Source organism: Conger conger, chromosome 8 (genome assembly GCF_963514075.1).
Source record: "Conger conger chromosome 8, fConCon1.1, whole genome shotgun sequence".
Classification (NCBI taxonomy): Eukaryota; Metazoa; Chordata; class Actinopteri; order Anguilliformes; family Congridae; genus Conger; species Conger conger.
The window spans coordinates 61,174,856-61,192,363 of NC_083767.1; the positions used below are offsets into that span (position 1 = coordinate 61,174,856).

A 17,508-nucleotide genomic window follows, 5' to 3' on the forward strand; every position below is an offset into this window, starting at 1 on the left:
CTTACTGCCTCTGCTCATTTTCCTGCGTAGAGATTACCTAGTATTTGCTGGGTAAATGCCGGCTACGTATGTGCAATTATCGGGTAACTATTGATTTCGGAGGTACTAACTATGACACAAAGTCAGTAAGCACTTGGTAAGTACTATGAAAATACACTGTTTCATACTACCTCTGAAATCAAAGTAGTTACCTAATAATTGCTCATAAGTAGCTGGTATGAATACAAGGTAACTAATGGCCTGTATAGTGTTTTTGGTGTCAATCAGCCATCTGATACTCAAAAGCGTAAGGTGATTAATTTGACTCTCATACTGTTTATGCCATTATTGGTCATTATGTAATTGGTCAGATGAGGTTTGGCCTGGTCAGTTAGGGCCATACAGGTAGGGAGATGGAAAGGCAGATGTATGCTGCTAAGATGCTCATGACTATGTCCTGGGCTCTTTTAAACAACGGAGCTGAAACATGTCTCCTCCTACAGATAAACTTACCTACTCACCTACAGACAAATTAATTGGATGTTTGGATGTTCATGTATGGCCTAATTTGAATATTTGGATTGTGGTATCCTTCTGATTCCTTATTCCTGATTCATCATTCAGCCTTGGAGATTATTTCCTCTGTGTTCTGATGCAGTGCGTCCCCTTACCTGACACAGTGTAAACCTGTGCGTGATTTCTGCCCTGTGCGTGTAAACCTGTGCGTGATTTCTGGCCTGTGCGTGTAAACCTGTGCGTGATTTCTGGCCTGTGCGTGATTTCTGGCCTGTGCGTGTAAACCTGTGCGTGATTTCTGGCCTGTGCGTGATTTCCGGCCTGTGCGTGTAAACCTGTGCGTGATTTCTGGCCTGTGCGTGATTTCTGGCCTGTGCGTGATTTCCGGCCTGTGTGTGATTTCCGGCCTGTGTGTGATTTCCGGCCTGTGCGTGTATTGATTTCCGGCCTGTGCGTGTATTGATTAACGGCCTGTGCGTTTATTGATTTCCGGCCTGTGCGTGTATTGATTTCCGGCCTGTGCGTTTACTGATTTCTGGCCTGTGCGTGTATTGATTTCCGGCCTGTGCGTGTATTGATTTCCGGCCTGTGCGTGTATTGATTTCCGGCCTGTGCGTGTATTGATTAACGGCCTGTGCGTTTATTGATTTCCGGCCTGTGCGTGTATTGATTAACGGCCTGTGCGTTTATTGATTTCCGGCCTGTGCGTGTATTGATTAACGGCCTGTGCGTTTATTGATTTCCGGCCTGTGCGTGTATTGATTAACGGCCTGTGCGTTTATTGATTTCCGGCCTGTGCGTGTATTGATTAACGGCCTGTGCGTTTATTGATTTCCGGCCTGTGCGTGTATTGATTTCCGGCCTGTGCGTGTATTGATTTCCGGCCTGTGCGTGTATTGATTTCCGGCCTGTGCGTGTATTGATTTCCGGCCTGTGCGTGTATTGATTTCCGGCCTGTGCGTGTATTGATTTCCGGCCTGTGCGTGTATTGATTAACGGCCTGTGCGTGTATTGATTAACGGCCTGTGCGTGTATTGAGTAACGGCCTGTGCGTGTATTGATTTCCGGCCTGTGCGTTTACTGATTTCTGGCCTGTGCGTGTATTGATTTCCGGCCTGTGCGTTTACTGATTTCCGGCCTGTGCGTTTACTGATTTCCGGCCTGTGCGTTTATTGATTAACGGCCTGTGCGTTTATTGATTAACGGCCTGTGCGTGTATTGATTAACGGCCTGTGCGTGTATTGATTAACGGCCTGTGCGTGTATTGATTAACGGCCTGTGCGTGTATTGATTAACGGCCTGTGCGTGTATTGATTTCCGGCCTGTGCGTGTATTGATTAACGGCCTGTGCGTGTATTGATTTCCGGCCTGTGCGTTTATTGATTAACGGCCTGTGCGTGTGTTGATTTCCGGCCTGTGCGTTTATTGATTAACGGCCTGTGCGTGTATTGATTAACGGCCTGTGCGTGTATTGATTAACGGCCTGTGCGTGTATTGATTAACGGCCTGTGCGTGTATTGATTTCCGGCCTGTGCGTTTATTGATTAACGGCCTGTGCGTTTATTGATTAACGGCCTGTGCGTGTATTGATTAACGGCCTGTGCGTGTATTGATTAACGGCCTGTGCGTGTATTGATTAACGGCCTGTGCGTGTGTTGATTTCCGGCCTGTGCGTGTATTGATTAACGGCCTGTGCGTGTATTGATTAACGGCCTGTGCGTGTGTTGATTTCCGGCCTGTGCGTGTATTGATTTCCGGCCTGTGCGTGTATTGATTTCCGGCCTGTGCGTGTATTGATTAACGGCCTGTGCGTTTATTGATTTCCGGCCTGTGCGTGTATTGATTAACGGCCTGTGCGTTTATTGATTTCCGGCCTGTGCGTGTATTGATTAACGGCCTGTGCGTTTATTGATTTCCGGCCTGTGCGTGTATTGATTAACGGCCTGTGCGTTTATTGATTTCCGGCCTGTGCGTGTATTGATTAACGGCCTGTGCGTTTATTGATTTCCGGCCTGTGCGTGTATTGATTTCCGGCCTGTGCGTGTATTGATTTCCGGCCTGTGCGTGTATTGATTTCCGGCCTGTGCGTGTATTGATTTCCGGCCTGTGCGTGTATTGATTAACGGCCTGTGCGTGTATTGATTAACGGCCTGTGCGTGTATTGAGTAACGGCCTGTGCGTGTATTGATTTCCGGCCTGTGCGTTTACTGATTTCTGGCCTGTGCGTGTATTGATTTCCGGCCTGTGCGTTTACTGATTTCCGGCCTGTGCGTTTATTGATTTCCGGCCTGTGCGTGTATTGATTTCCGGCCTGTGCGTGTATTGATTTCCGGCCTGTGCGTGTATTGATTTCCGGCCTGTGCGTGTATTGATTTCCGGCCTGTGCGTGTATTGATTTCCGGCCTGTGCGTGTATTGATTTCCGGCCTGTGCGTGTATTGATTAACGGCCTGTGCGTGTATTGATTAACGGCCTGTGCGTGTATTGAGTAACGGCCTGTGCGTGTATTGATTTCCGGCCTGTGCGTTTACTGATTTCTGGCCTGTGCGTGTATTGATTTCCGGCCTGTGCGTTTACTGATTTCCGGCCTGTGCGTTTACTGATTTCCGGCCTGTGCGTTTATTGATTAACGGCCTGTGCGTTTATTGATTAACGGCCTGTGCGTGTATTGATTAACGGCCTGTGCGTGTATTGATTAACGGCCTGTGCGTGTATTGATTAACGGCCTGTGCGTGTATTGATTAACGGCCTGTGCGTGTATTGATTTCCGGCCTGTGCGTGTATTGATTAACGGCCTGTGCGTGTATTGATTTCCGGCCTGTGCGTTTATTGATTAACGGCCTGTGCGTGTGTTGATTTCCGGCCTGTGCGTTTATTGATTAACGGCCTGTGCGTGTATTGATTAACGGCCTGTGCGTGTATTGATTAACGGCCTGTGCGTGTATTGATTAACGGCCTGTGCGTGTATTGATTTCCGGCCTGTGCGTTTATTGATTAACGGCCTGTGCGTTTATTGATTAACGGCCTGTGCGTGTATTGATTAACGGCCTGTGCGTGTATTGATTAACGGCCTGTGCGTGTATTGATTAACGGCCTGTGCGTGTGTTGATTTCCGGCCTGTGCGTGTATTGATTAACGGCCTGTGCGTGTATTGATTAACGGCCTGTGCGTGTGTTGATTTCCGGCCTGTGCGTGTATTGATTTCCGGCCTGTGCGTGTATTGATTTCCGGCCTGTGCGTGTATTGATTTCCAGCCTGTGCGTGTATTGATTAACGGCCTGTGCGTGTGTTGATTTCCGGCCTGTGCGTGTATTGATTAACGGCCTGTGCGTGTATTGATTTCCGGCCTGTGCGTGTATTGATTAACGGCCTGTGCGTGTATTGATTTCCGGCCTGTGCGTGTATTGATGTCCTGCGCTGGAGCCGCTGTGTCATTAACAGCCCCGTCGCTCCGTTTGAGAATAAAATGTTTAAAATGCCGCCTCGTCCCTCCCAACACGCCGCTTAACCGCCAGTCATCCGGAATCCGCCGCCGTCTTCCCATCACGCACCTCTGTACAGCGATCCACGAGCCGTCCTCAGATTTCATTAGCTGCAGTGCGCGCGGAGCGCGAGTGTTTTCCGGGGTGTAGTCTTGGGAGGCCTGTTTGTCGTTCGTTTGGTGAGCCCGCAGACCGCGCTCATTCATCCCCGATGGCGCTGCGCTGCGCTGCAGATTGGTCGCTGTGTTCTCGTCGCCGGGCGGCCGAACGATGTGAGCGCAGGAACCCGCCAGCCGCGGGGTCTATGGGATTAACCGCAGTCTCGCTTAATGACGGTTAGTTGATGCAGTTTGGCAAACACGCGAGACAGGTGAAGGGACACGTTAAGTAAACGGCTGTGAAAGGTTTACGTTCAGAAGACTTGAATAGGCCGCCGGCTGGCTCTGCCGCTTAAGGGGCCAGTGTGAGACAGGCGTGGGCCCTGTGGTCCGGTTCTGATCCGGACAAGGCCAGCGCCATCTGTAGCCAGCGGTCACACTGCTGGCTCTAACTCTAATTCAGTCAGATGAGATTACGTTACATTACAGTTATTTAGCTGATGTTTTTTAACCAACGTGACTTACAGTTGATTAGACTAGAGAGGGGCCAACCCCCCGATGCAATGTGGGATTAAATGAGATCAGAAATATGCGATTAGAACGTCCTTAACTGAACATCCTAATGCTGATGTAGCAACCATGGCTGGTAACTGAAAGTAAACCCCGCCTTCTGACCCTGGTTGGCTCAGTTGCACCAGGCAAGATCAATCGAGCACAGAAAAGCATTTCAATCCCGACCAGTTATGCATTTGACCCAGGCCTGCTTAGAATATAGGAAACCCACTCTTAAGGTAGACCATGTGACTCAGCGCTGGCCCACTGGGGGAGGGGTCTGTGCCGGTCCGTGTGTGGTGTGTGAGAGGGACGGTGCTGTGATTGAAACGACCCCGCCCCGGGTCTTTCGCTCATCCCTCTCTCTCTCTCTCTCTCCTCCCAGCGCTGGGCTCCTCCTTCTCTCCGTCCTCCATGAGCGCGTACAGCCTGAGCTCCCTGAACGTCAACACGCTGCCCCGCAGCCTGTACCCCGCTAGCCCCCGCGGCACCATGATGAGGAGGAAACTCAAGAGGAAGGACCACAAGAGCTGCCGTACGCCCCACTTCTGTTACCGCCTGCACTGTTCTCCTTTAACCGTTCAGTTCATTCCTGCCTGCGCTGTTGTCTGTTACCGCCTGCACTGTTCTCCTTTAACCGTTCAGTTCATTCCTGCCTGCGCTGTTGTCTGTTACCGCCTGCACTGTTCTCCTTTAACCGTTCAGTTCATTCCTGTCTGCGCTGTTCTCCTTTAACCGTTCAGTTCATTCCTGCCTGCGCTGTTGTCTGTTACCGCCTGCACTGTTCTCCTTTAACCGTTCAGTTCATTCCTGTCTGCGCTGTTGTCTGTTACCGCCTGCACTGTTCTCCTTTAACCGTTCAGTTCATTCCTGTCTGCGCTGTTCTCCTTTAACCGTTCAGTTCATTCCTGCCTGCGCTGTTGTCTGTTACCGCCTGCACAGTTCTCCTTTAACCGGTCAGGTCATACCTGTCTGCACTGTTCTCCTTTAACCGTTCAGTTCATTCCTGTCTGCGCTGTTCTCCTTTAACCGGTCAGGTCATACCTGTCTGCACTGTTCTCCTTTAACCGTTCAGTTAATTCTTGTCTGCGCTGTTGTCTGTTACTGCCTGCACTGTGTTGTTTTCTTTAAATAGGTCTTATTTAATAATATACACAATGCATAACATGCCATTTCAACATAATGTGTGTGTGAGTAATATAGGGATATAATATATGACTTACTGTATATGCCAGGCCTGGTAAAAAAAGAAGTCTGTGGTGACTTTACAGAGGCTATTAAGGACACTACTTCTTTTTGCCCAACTTGATGTGTCCTCACTGCTTAGCAGTGGCAGGAGGTCTACCTTAAGTTCATGTTTGTGTCGATATTCTTTATGTTATCAAAAATAACATAAAGAATCCCATGCGTTCCCAGGACCTACAATATTTCAGTATTGTCAACTAGGGTTGAACGGTTAACCGAAACTGATTTGTAACCGGTTACAAAAAATTGATAACCGATAACCGATATTTTTTTTTTTATGAAGGTGAAATTGTAAGCTCAGTTTAAAATAAATGCACGTTCTTCACCAGACGTATTTTTGCGGTTCTAAACTAGCAATCGACTAGCTTCAGTAGTTCGAGCAAGCAATCAAGGGGTTTAAAAAAACGCCGTAGCGAATTGAATGCTACAGTATTAGAGTTATCAAATAATTTCTGTAGCTATTGGTTTACTTATTGTTATGCTTATTGTAACGTTTTGTCGTTTCTTAAGGTTCACAGAAGATCCGTGTTTATTCGTTGACAGATACAAATTCAAAGTACCCGCAAACTGAACGTAGCTTTCCACTATGCTGTATCTACAAATAAACAAAGCAATACATTATGGACAAATGTTGCACGGAATATTACAATACACTGTTTACATTCAATCCACAAGCTACAGTCGTACAAGCAAGCAATCTGCGGCCATTTCAGAGGCTTAAGAATGCAAACACCACATGGAATTGAATGCAACAGTACTATAGTTGTCAAATAATTTCTGTGTGTTTTAAATCTGTGGCTGTTAGTTCACTTATGGCTTAATCATATGGCGTTTCTTCATCCGAGTTTATTCGTTGACACGTGAGTTGACACTACCAGCAAACCGAGCTTCGCGTTCCATTGTGCGCTACCTACATAAAAAATAAATAAAGCAAAACATTATCATTAGGCTATTTGTCCATCGGATATTGAAAGCGAAAATTCCCTGCTTTCGGCGAAAAACGGACACGTTAATCTCACCACCACGATGGTCCCACGCCATATTAAATGCATTGGCATATAAAATGCAAGTTTACCGTTGCATATGAATATATCAAATTGTACAGCGACCTGCACTGGCATGAAAGTAAAATCATGAGACCAGCCGCCTATGGTAAAACAGACCCGGTGTTATAATATATCAGGCAAATATTGCGTGACCACGGAATTTTGAGTGCACAATCCCGTCTGTAACAAAGTTGTTAACAGCATCATATTCACAGATTTCATGCCAATCAAGGTGCATTTAAAAAACTGACACACGATCGAGCATCATTGCCTGGAGGTAAACTACAGGGATTTACTACAGATCTCTGCAACTGTGAGGTTACACTGCGCAATGTCAATGTCAATGTAAATATTTAATGTGGCAATTAGGCTGACTTACTATTATCTGACTTACAATGTTGCCATTTAACTATTGATATATGCACGCCCCCTAGCAGTCATAACCAGTATCGGTTAACCGGTTAACCGTTTAAAAAATGGGATGGTAACCGGTTACTAAAACTGATTAATTGTCACATCCCTATTGTCAACTGCGGCTTGCCATAGCATGACGTGATTCCCAGTCTCGGTGTCAGGTGAGGACACAGCGCTTTCCAGCGTAGAGAAATTCGACGGCGCGCAAACACATCAAAGGAGATCAGTGTCTCTGGGCTTCTCCTCCACTACCCACAGCCAGGTCAAGCCCCAGGGCGAACCTCAACAGTGATTTCTGTTTCATTCGCTTTGTGAAATAATGTTTCCCTACCTTTATATAAAAAAAGGTAGCGATTTGACTGGGTTTTGGCACTACTGGTAGCACATTTATAATCCCCTCACACAGCACATGCTGTTCGTGGAGAAGCAGGAACTTCCAGCTGACTCATTTCTCTAGAACAGGATGCCCTTAAAGACGTTTCTCAGTGACGCATTCCGCACCGGCAAGAAAGCAGATACGACTGAAGCATCCATTTCACTGCTGTCTGTTGCGGCTAGGTTTGATGTGGAATCCACTGAGGAGAGAGAAAGTGTAAAGAAGTGTGACTGCATTGCATTCAGGGGACCTTGAATGTGGTCTGGCAATGTTCTTTTTTGGGGACACGCCAAATTTTTATAAAATTTTACACAGGAGACGTCGTGCACTGACAGGCTTGACTTGAAAGATTGAGAGAAATCAATTGCGAAGGGTCTGGAAGACATCGGTTGCTTTTCCCTTTATGCTGTCATTGTGGAAAGGTCAATGGTGACGTTGCACGAGCCCAGGTGTGGTGCGGACTGGATGCCGCGGTGCTGTGGACCTCTTTCTCCAAAGTGTTCATTAAGGCTCAGCAGGCAGGGTTCAGGGGTTGGCTCTCTCATTCTCTCTTTCTCATTCTCTCTCTCCCTTTCTCTCTCTCTCTCTCATTCTCTCTCTCTCCCTTTCTCTCTCCCTCTCTCTCTCTCACACACTCTCTTTCTCTGTGTGTGTGTCTCTCTCTCCATCCCTCTTTCTCTCTCTCTCGCTCTCTCTCTCTCTTTCTCTCAAAACCTGAATATGTAGGACAGTGACGGTGTAAACAGTCGGTTCCTCATTCAGCCAGGGTACCTGCACACAGATTCCTGCACACAGATTCCTGCACACAGATTCCTGCACACAGATTCCTGCACGGGCCCTGCAGGACCTGAACTCTTTCTCTCTGCCCACATTCAGCACTGTCTGACTGCTGCACAAATTCACCCCACCTCTCTCCCTCCCTCTCTCCCCTCCTCTGCTCCCTCTCCCCCTCCTCGTCTCCCCCTCTCCCCTCCTCTCCCCTCCTCTCTTCCCCCTCTCCCCTCCTCTCCCCTCCTCTCTCCCCCTCCTCTCCTCTCCCTCCCCCTCTCCCCCCTCCCCTCCTCTGCTCTCCCTCTCTCCCTCCTCTCCCCCTCCTCTCCTCCCCCTCTTCTCTCCCCCCCTCTGCTCTCTCTCTCCTCTCCCTCCCCCTCTCCCCCTCTCCCCTCCTCTGCTCTCCCTCTCTCCTTCCTCTCCCCCTCCTCTCCTCCCCCTCCTCTCTCCCCCCCTCTGCTCTCTCTCTCCCCTCCTCTCCCCCTCTCCCCCTCTCCTCCCCCTCCCCCTCCTCCTCCTTTCCCTCTCCCCTCCTCTCCCCCTCCTCTCTCCCCTCTCTCTCTCCTCTCCCCCTCTCCCCTCCTCTCCTCTCCTCTCCTCCCCCTCTCCCCTCCTCTCCCCTCCTCTCTCCCCCTCCTCTCCTCTCCCTCCCCCTCTCCCCCTCTCCTCCCTCTCTCCCTCAGTGTCCCTGGCCTCCAGCACGTTGGGTCTGTCGGGGCAGGTGGTGCACACTGAGAGCACGGAGGTGGTCCTCATCTGTGACTCCATCATGGGTTTCGGCATCCAGCTGCAGGGCGGGGTCTTTGCCACGGAAACGCTCAGCTCCCCCCCCCTCATCGCCTACATGGACCCGGACAGCCCAGCAGAGAGGTGAGCCCTGATGTCGCGGTGTGATGACACGGTGTGATGACACGGTGTGATGACGCGGTGTGATGTCGCGGTGTGATGACGCGGTGTGATGACGCGGTGTGATGTCGCGGTGTGATGACACTGTGTGATGTCGCGGTGTGATGTCGCGGTGTGATGACACGGTGTGATGACACGGTGTGATGACACGGTGTGATGACACTGTGTGATGTCGCGGTGTGATGACACGGTGTGATGTCGCGGTGTGATGACACGGTGTGATGACACGGTGTGATGACATGGTGTGATGACGCGGTGTGATGTCGCGGTGTGATGACACGGTGTGATGACGCGGTGTGATGACACTGTGTGATGTCGCGGTGTGATGTCGTGGTGTGATGACACGGTGTGATGACGCGGTGTGATGTCGCGGTGTGATGTCGCGGTGTGATGACGCGGTGTGATGACGCGGTGTGATGACGCGGTGTGATGTCGCGGTGTGATGACACGGTGTGATGACGCGGTGTGATGTCGCGGTGTGATGACACGGTGTGATGACACGGTGTGATGACACGGTGTGATGACACGGTGTGATGACGCGGTGTGATGTCACGGTGTGATGCCGCGGTGTGATGACGCGGTGTGATGTCACGCTCTCAGGAGCGGGATCCTGCAGATCGGAGACCGGATCCTCTCCATCAACGGCATCCCCACGGAGGACAGCACCCTGGAGGAGACCAATCAGATGCTGCGGGACTCCGGCATCACCAGCAAGGTCACCATGGAGATCGAGTTTGATGTGGCAGGTGCGGCCCCCGCCACCTCGTAAGGCCTTTGTGAGGTCACAGTACGCGACTAGGATGTTCTTAACGGAACATTCCACCGCTGATGCGAAGGCCAGTTCACAGCTGGGCGATGTACGATCGCTGCATTGTCACCAACATTCCGTCATCGCTCCACTTTGATTTTGGACGCTGTCGCTCGTGAAAGCCAGAAACTAAGAACACATCGCCGAAGTGGAGTCAGTGCGAGCTTAGACGTGGAAGCTAGTTCACGGCACTTCGCTAATGATAATTACAGGTGTGAAAGTCCTATTATGCGGCTGTCGTGACAATTGAGCCTGCGATGGGGTCAAAGTTCAATACAATTCATGAGTCAGCGATCGATGGCCGCAAAACAGAGCTTATTTGCAGAAGCTATAGCTCTTGGTGTGGACAGCCCTTCAGGGTGCTGAAAGATCCATTTGAAAATAAATTCCATCCAGTGTTCCTGCTCAAGAGAAGTCACGGCAAATAATTATTCTCATCGAGTGATAATTTCTTAGTTTCTTTGTTTATTCTTTATTTAATTCACGGTGACACATTGAGGGTGGGGGGGGCGCAATGTGACCAAAAACAAAAGAAATAAAATGTTTGGTAATAAAATGCAAATATGGGAAGGAAGAGAAAATGATAACAGACGTCAGTTATTGCAGCTACGGATAGTACTGCTTTCCCACTAGGAGCTCAGAATATGCTCCCTGCGTTGAGCTGGCGCTCCAGAGACAGACGGGAATTAGCACTGAATCAGAGCGTTTAGATGCGCGCAATCCAGGCCAGCGTTCTGCACCTCAGCCAAGCACACCTCTGAACACGAACAACAATCCTGTCAGTATTAATACCAGATATAAATAACGGCTAAGGAAAGAATGGGAGCAACTGTTTTGCACATAATATACGTACATTAGTGGTACACAATATCCATACCACAGTGAGATAAAAACCTAAAGAAAAACAGGTTTTTATAGCAGGTTGAAATGGTATTTTGGATAGTTGCCATTGGTGCGCACCTTTAGAGGTTTTTTGGTGGGATTTTTGTGCAGAACTACTGTCCCTCACTCATTGGCTGAGACCAAAAGAATAGTGCATTATGACATCACTCTGAGAAATCAGCTCTGTGGAGTGTGGGATTATGGGAATTGCTGTTATTTTGCCTTCTCCTTTTTGCTGCCTGTGAACATGTTCTCTGTCTCACCAGGAGGGGTCACAGCATTTAGGGACCTTTCTGCTTTCTGTCTGTATCTAAAGCGGGGCTACTGATCTCTGGGGGACCAGGGATCATCAACTCCAAATCTGGCCTTGGTTCTCTTTTGTCCTGGGTAAATAACTGAGCAATTAGTGCGACTTCACACCTGACTCCCAGGTAAAGGGAGGGTGAACACACCTGACTCCCAGGAAGAGGGAGGGTGGAAAAGCAGCAGCTCTTGGCCCTTGAGGACCGTTCCCAGCTGTGCCGTAGTCTGTTTCTGTGGCTGTTCTGTACATGCATCAGCCCCTGTGGCCATGTCTGTTACTCACTCTCACCTTTCACCTTTTATCTCTTTCTCTCTTCTCTTTCTGGGTTTGATAATCTCTCTCTCTATCCCCCCCTCTCCCCCCTCTCTCTCCATCTCTCTCTCTCTTTCCCCCTCCCCTCTCTCTCTCTCCCCCTCTCTTTCTCTTTCTCTCTCTCTCCCCCTCTCCCCCCTCTCTCTCTCTCTCTCCCTCTCTCTCCATCTCTTGTCACTCTCTCTCCTTCCTCTCTCCCTCTCTTTCTCTCCCCCTCTCCCCCTCCCTCCCTCTCTCTCTCTCTCTCTGACCTCCAGAGTCGGTGATCCCTAGTAGCGGTACCTTCCACGTTAAGCTGCCAAAGAAGCCGGGCGTGGAGCTGGGCATCACCATCAGCTGTGAGTTCATTTCCCTTGCCAGCTCTGTTTCAGTCCCGGCCGGGCCGGGGCGTACTGTCAGGACCCCATGGGACTCCATCGTGGTCAGGGCCCCCAGGGAGCGCAGTGGGGCATAGCCAGCCAGTTAGCCCTTTAAGGTGTGAGGTCACGCATATGTGATTAGAAAGTTTCGGACTGATGTAACTCTCTACTGGAATCCCAGAACACATCTTTAGATTAGGGGCTGACCAATCAAATGGTAAATGGTAAATGGTAAATGGTTGGCGTTTATATAGCGCCTTTATCCAAAGCGCTGTACAATTGATGCTTCTCATTCACCCATTCATACACACACTCACACAACGACGGCGATTGGCTGCCATGCAAGGCGCCGCCCAGCTCATCAGGAGCATTTCGGGGTTAGGTGTGTTCAGGGACACTTCGACACAGCCCGGGCGGGGGATCGAACCGGCAATCCTCCGAACGCCAGATGACTGCTGCTCTTACTGCCTGAGCCATGTCGCCCTGCTAAATGAAGTGCTTGGAATCCACTTGGAGTCCTTTGAAATGGTCTGTGATCTCAACTTAATCTTATATTACTGCATGTATATCATTTCTATTGCTGTTGTTCTGTAGATGCAAACTAACGGATTGTAGACTTCATACGGGTGAAGACTATTGTGATTTTGGGCATGTCTCTCATGCCACGTTTCCATTCCTGCTCATTCATTCCTGAATGCCTTTGGCTCGGGAGTAGAAGGAACGCGAAGCCAATCCAAGTCTTCAGTTTTACAAACCGGGTCTTTCACGGAGGGTTTTTGTCTTTGGCAAAAGTCTGCAGTGTTTACGGTGGGACTGACCGTGATCTGGCGTAATGTTGCCGTTGTAATCCCACATTCCCCGAGGCAGATGTTCCGAGCTTCCTCTCATCCCGCATCTATCCCCGGACTTCTTTTTCCGCGTGTGTGAAAGTCTGGTTGCTGTTCCGGAAAGCCAGGTTTTTCAGACTCACAAAGAACCCGGCAGATGTTCTTTTCGCGGCATAATGCGCAAGATGAAAGCCCCCAAAAGTGGTGCACTTTGAAAGGGAAAAAAACGTTTCATGTGCAAACAGGCTTGCACGGTGTTGACATTTTATCTTACGAGTTATGAAAGGAAAGGTACCCTTGACCTTTCAGACTTTCAGCTAAAATTACAGCTTTCCCTCTCCAAACACAAAATACAGTGGCTGAGATGCCTGTGCTGTTTTCTGTTTCTCCAGGAACAGAATGTCACTAAGAATTCATTATGTTGTGTTGGCCTTGCCTGTTTGTGTGCGGACCCAGTACTGCAACGCGTCTCGTTTTCCAAACATCTTGTAGAAGATTTAGAAGATTTATCAGTTTACCCTGCTGAAAAAATATGCTCAACCTAGGTTTTGAAACAGCTGGTAGCCGGTTGAGCAGTTCAGACCAGTTCCCAGCTCGACATGGTTTAGCTGGTTGACCAGTTCAGACCAGCTCCCAGCTCGACATGGTTTAGCTGGTTAACCAGTTCAGACCAGCTCCCAGCTCCTCATGGTTTAGCTGGTTGACCAGTTCAGACCAGCTCCCAGCTCGACATGGTTTAGCTGGTTGACCACTTCAGACCAGCTCCCAGCTCCTCATGGTTTAGCTGGTTGAGCAGTTCAGACCAGCTCCCAGCTCGACATGGTTTAGCTGGTTGACCAGTTCAGACCAGCTCCCAGCTCGACATGGTTTAGCTGGTTGACCAGTTCAGACCAGCTCCCAGTTTGACATGGTTTGACCAGCTCACGCTGTGTCTGGTAGCCGGCTGACCGGTCTCTGCAGTCTTGCAGCTGATGGGGGACTGTGTAGATAGATGAGTGGCCAGCCTTCTCTGAGGCATGCGATATCATCTGCTGCTTCTGCTCTTCGACTTCCTATTTTCACAAAGCCTTGTGGCCTCAACTGTAACCTGCTCGGCCCATTCGGTCTGCTGGGATCGATCCCTTATTACATTTGTGTTCCATCCATTCCGCCTTGACTTTACGCCTTGCCAGCCAGCGGAGGATGGGCTCCCCCCTCTGTAGCCGGGTTCCTCGCGAGATCTCTTCCCATCGGAGAGTTTGTTGCTCTCTTGTCAGGCTCAGGCCTGGTGTTTGCCCTTTCCTCGATGCCCTCCTCTGCAGAGCATCTGTGTGGCTGTCTGCTATAAAAAGCCCCATACAAATAAAATTGAATTGAATCCTTACTCTGTAAAGCACTTTTGTGTGACAGTCTTTGAAAAAAAAAAAAAGAAGAAAGAAAAAAAAAGGGCTATACAAACAAAATTGATTTTATTTGATTTAATAGTCTAGCAAGGTGCTTGGCACAAGGGATATCGCCGACAATAGTGTAGATTAAGCACTTTGTTTTACAAAATGGAGGTCTTTGTTCTCCTCTCCATGCTGACCTGATGAGGGAACGGGCTGAATTTGATAAAGGAACAAAGCCAATGCCGATTGACCCGCGATGAAGAAGGTCGAAGCAGAGATGAGAACACACACAATCCGTGATGACAAAGCCTTCCTCCACTGTTACTGCCCCGCTCCCTCTACCAGCCCATTAAACCAAGGACTGTTCACGCTTCACAAAACCTGCCTCGAAAGCATCCCTGGGTGATGACGTCGGTCTGTGCTCAGCCAATCCCAGCGCGGTGACGTGTGTGTTTAGCCAATCCCAGGGCAGTGACATCAGTCCCCGCTCAGCCAGCCAACGAGAAACCAAAAGGACAATAGTAGATTATTGCCTGTTCCCATTCGTTGTCCTGGAAGTGTTCTCAGCCAAGACACACGGTCTGGCATGCTGAGTGTCCTGCAAGCAGCGGGATTTACAATCGTGCTCGGGCTGCCAATGGCTCTTCACCGCATACATATTCATAACATTTCCATATTCATATCCCCAGTGTGAATTACGGTTATGTCCCTCATGATGACAATCATAGCTCCAATAAGATGAATCAATGGGCTGTGGAATTAACATGCGGGCCACGTACTCTGTCGCGAGTTAACACGAGCGCCTCACATTTCACACGCCGTAGGACCAGCTTCGGGGCGCTTGTCTCGGAGTAGAAGTCAGAGGATCTCCTGACAGATGGCTCTGAAGCTTGCGCACTCTGACCTCTGACGGTCTGATGGTTTGAGCGAATCGCTCCGTGATTGACAGCTCCGTGATTGACAGCAGCCCCAGGCGGTTTCCACGGCAGCGCTCATGATTCACGGCAGTCTGCTGAAGCGCCGCTCGACTCTCCCCTCACGCATCAACAGTCAAACATCGTCCGCTCCTCCTCTCTGGTCCCACGAGAACATGCAGACACGGACTGCTTTTTCAACAGCCGTTGCTGTTCTGGCCAATAAAAAGGAAGTATCATTTGCACTACGGCAGGGTCCAATCACTTAATTCCCAGTGGAAACTCAGTATTTTGTAACATCTATTTCGTCACCTAACATAACATAACATAACATAACATAGCATAGCATAGCATAGCATAACATAACATAACATAGCATAGCATAGCATAGCATAACATAACATAACATAGCATAGCATAGCATAGTATAACATAACATAACATAAAATAGCATAGCATAGCATAGCATAACATAGCATAGCATAACATAACATAACATAACATAACATAGCATAGCATAGCATAGCATAGCATAACATAACATAACGGTGAGAACGGGCCATTCTGCCCAGCAATGCTCACCTTTTCCGACCACTAAACTGTACCAACTGCCTAAAAGCTAAATAGAATCTAGCACCGTATCGAGCCTGGTCTTGAAAACCATGTTTCTGTTATACAGTGAGCACCATAATGTTTGGGACTAAGACTAAGATGTGGCTAAAGTGCTTCCCAGCTTTTACTAAATTATATTTTAATATATTTCTTGCATTCATTGTCTTGTGGCTGCTCACTTGTGCTTGGTACACTGAATCGCTGCTTGCAGCTACATATCTGGGTTTTTGTTGGTTTTTAATTAAAAAAAAGGTGTTCATACTCATGAAAGTCTGTCTATTTTGAGAGTAATTTAACATAATATGTTGTTATGTGTTTTTTTTTCTTCAATTATTCAGGTAACTAGTTTGAGGGCTTATTTCAGCCCGACATGAAAATGGCTGCCATAAAACATTTATGAATTTATAAGATGCCTCTCCCTTCATCCTAAAGAACTTAGAGAATGGTATATAACGGGATGAGACTAAGACACCCCATAGTCTGGAATCCAAATCAGACCCCACACAATAACTGCCCCGCGCAATAACTGCCCAGCGCTGCCGGGTAGAACTCAGAAAATAAGGGCAGAGGAGGAGACTGCGTGCTTGTGCGTGTTCTGCCTAACTGACAAAAAATATCGCTGCAGTGAAACCAGCCCCCGTAAAAACAACTCGACCGTGCAAATTTCAAAAATAAAAATAAAAAAAGGAGGCTCCATAAAGCCAATACAGAACATCTCAATAGAGCAAAGTGCTGTTTTATCAGTGGCGCGGTGATTGATGTAACTGCACCCAGAGTAGCCCTGGAGGCTGTTCCACTGTCAGCAGCCCTGCATAATGTGGTGAGCCAGATATAATGGAGTCGAGCGACCGCGAGGTCCACTGCTCTCGTCTCTGCAGGTGGGCGGCCATTTTGAGACAAAGTCAAATCTCCTCTTGTCTCTCTCTCCTCCCTCCCAGCCCCGTCAAACAGGAAGCCGGGCGACGCCCTCATTATCTCGGACATAAAGAAGGCCAGCGTGGCTCACAGGTAGTGCCTCACACCGCCCTCTGGGATTTACCATTTTATTTATTTTACTGCAGCACATGAATAGTAATGGCACGAGAGGCATAACAGCAACAGCAGCGACGATAGGAACGTGACTCATAAAACTTTCTTTTTGTTTACATATTTTATTTAGTTCCTTAACTGGGGAAAAATTGCTGAGAATAATGCCTATAATCAGGCTTAGAAATACAAACGCAGGGCAGTTCAGAAGAGGACAATATAGTCATAGTATTAATGTAATGGCATTCCTTTTTATGCCTTCAGAATCTGTGTGTGTGTGTGCCTGAGCGTGTGTGTGTGTGTGTGTGTGTGTGTGTGTGTGTGAGTGAGTGCCTGAGAACTCTATAAACTTGTGTGCCCTGCCTATCACAAAGTGTGTGTGTGTGTGTTCTGTGTACTGCGAGTGAGTGAGTGAGTGAGTGAGTGTGAGAGTGTGAGAGAGTGAGAGTGTGAGAGTGAGTGAGTGTGAGTGAGTGAGTGAGTGTGAGTGTGAGTGTGAGTGTGAGTGTGAGTGAGTCATCACTGTGTGGCTGTCTGTGACAGGACGGGGACTCTGGAGCTGGGTGATAAGCTGCTGGCCATCGATAACATCCGCCTGGAGAACTGCTCCATGGAGGACGCCGTGCAGATCCTCAACCAGTGTGAGGACCTGGTCAAGCTCAAGATCCGCAAGGACGAGGACAACTCCGGTAGGCCTGCCTCCGAAAACCAGC

At 48.8% G+C, this 17,508-nt stretch overlaps 1 protein-coding gene across 4 annotated transcripts in view; it reads left to right on the forward strand.

Moving 5' to 3' along the window:
• The window catches only part of LOC133134989 (glutamate receptor-interacting protein 1-like), a 282,057-nt gene that overhangs the window by 244,542 nt on the left and 20,007 nt on the right, over positions 1-17,508 (forward strand). For all 4 annotated transcript variants that reach the window (XM_061251696.1, XM_061251695.1, XM_061251698.1 and 1 more), the window contains 6 exons: positions 5,012-5,161; positions 9,162-9,348; positions 9,985-10,130; positions 11,948-12,028; positions 16,708-16,777; positions 17,339-17,484. In XM_061251696.1, the coding sequence (XP_061107680.1) occupies positions 5,012-5,161; positions 9,162-9,348; positions 9,985-10,130; positions 11,948-12,028; positions 16,708-16,777; positions 17,339-17,484 (780 nt within the window). The remainder of the gene's footprint in view (positions 1-5,011; positions 5,162-9,161; positions 9,349-9,984; positions 10,131-11,947; positions 12,029-16,707; positions 16,778-17,338; positions 17,485-17,508) is intronic.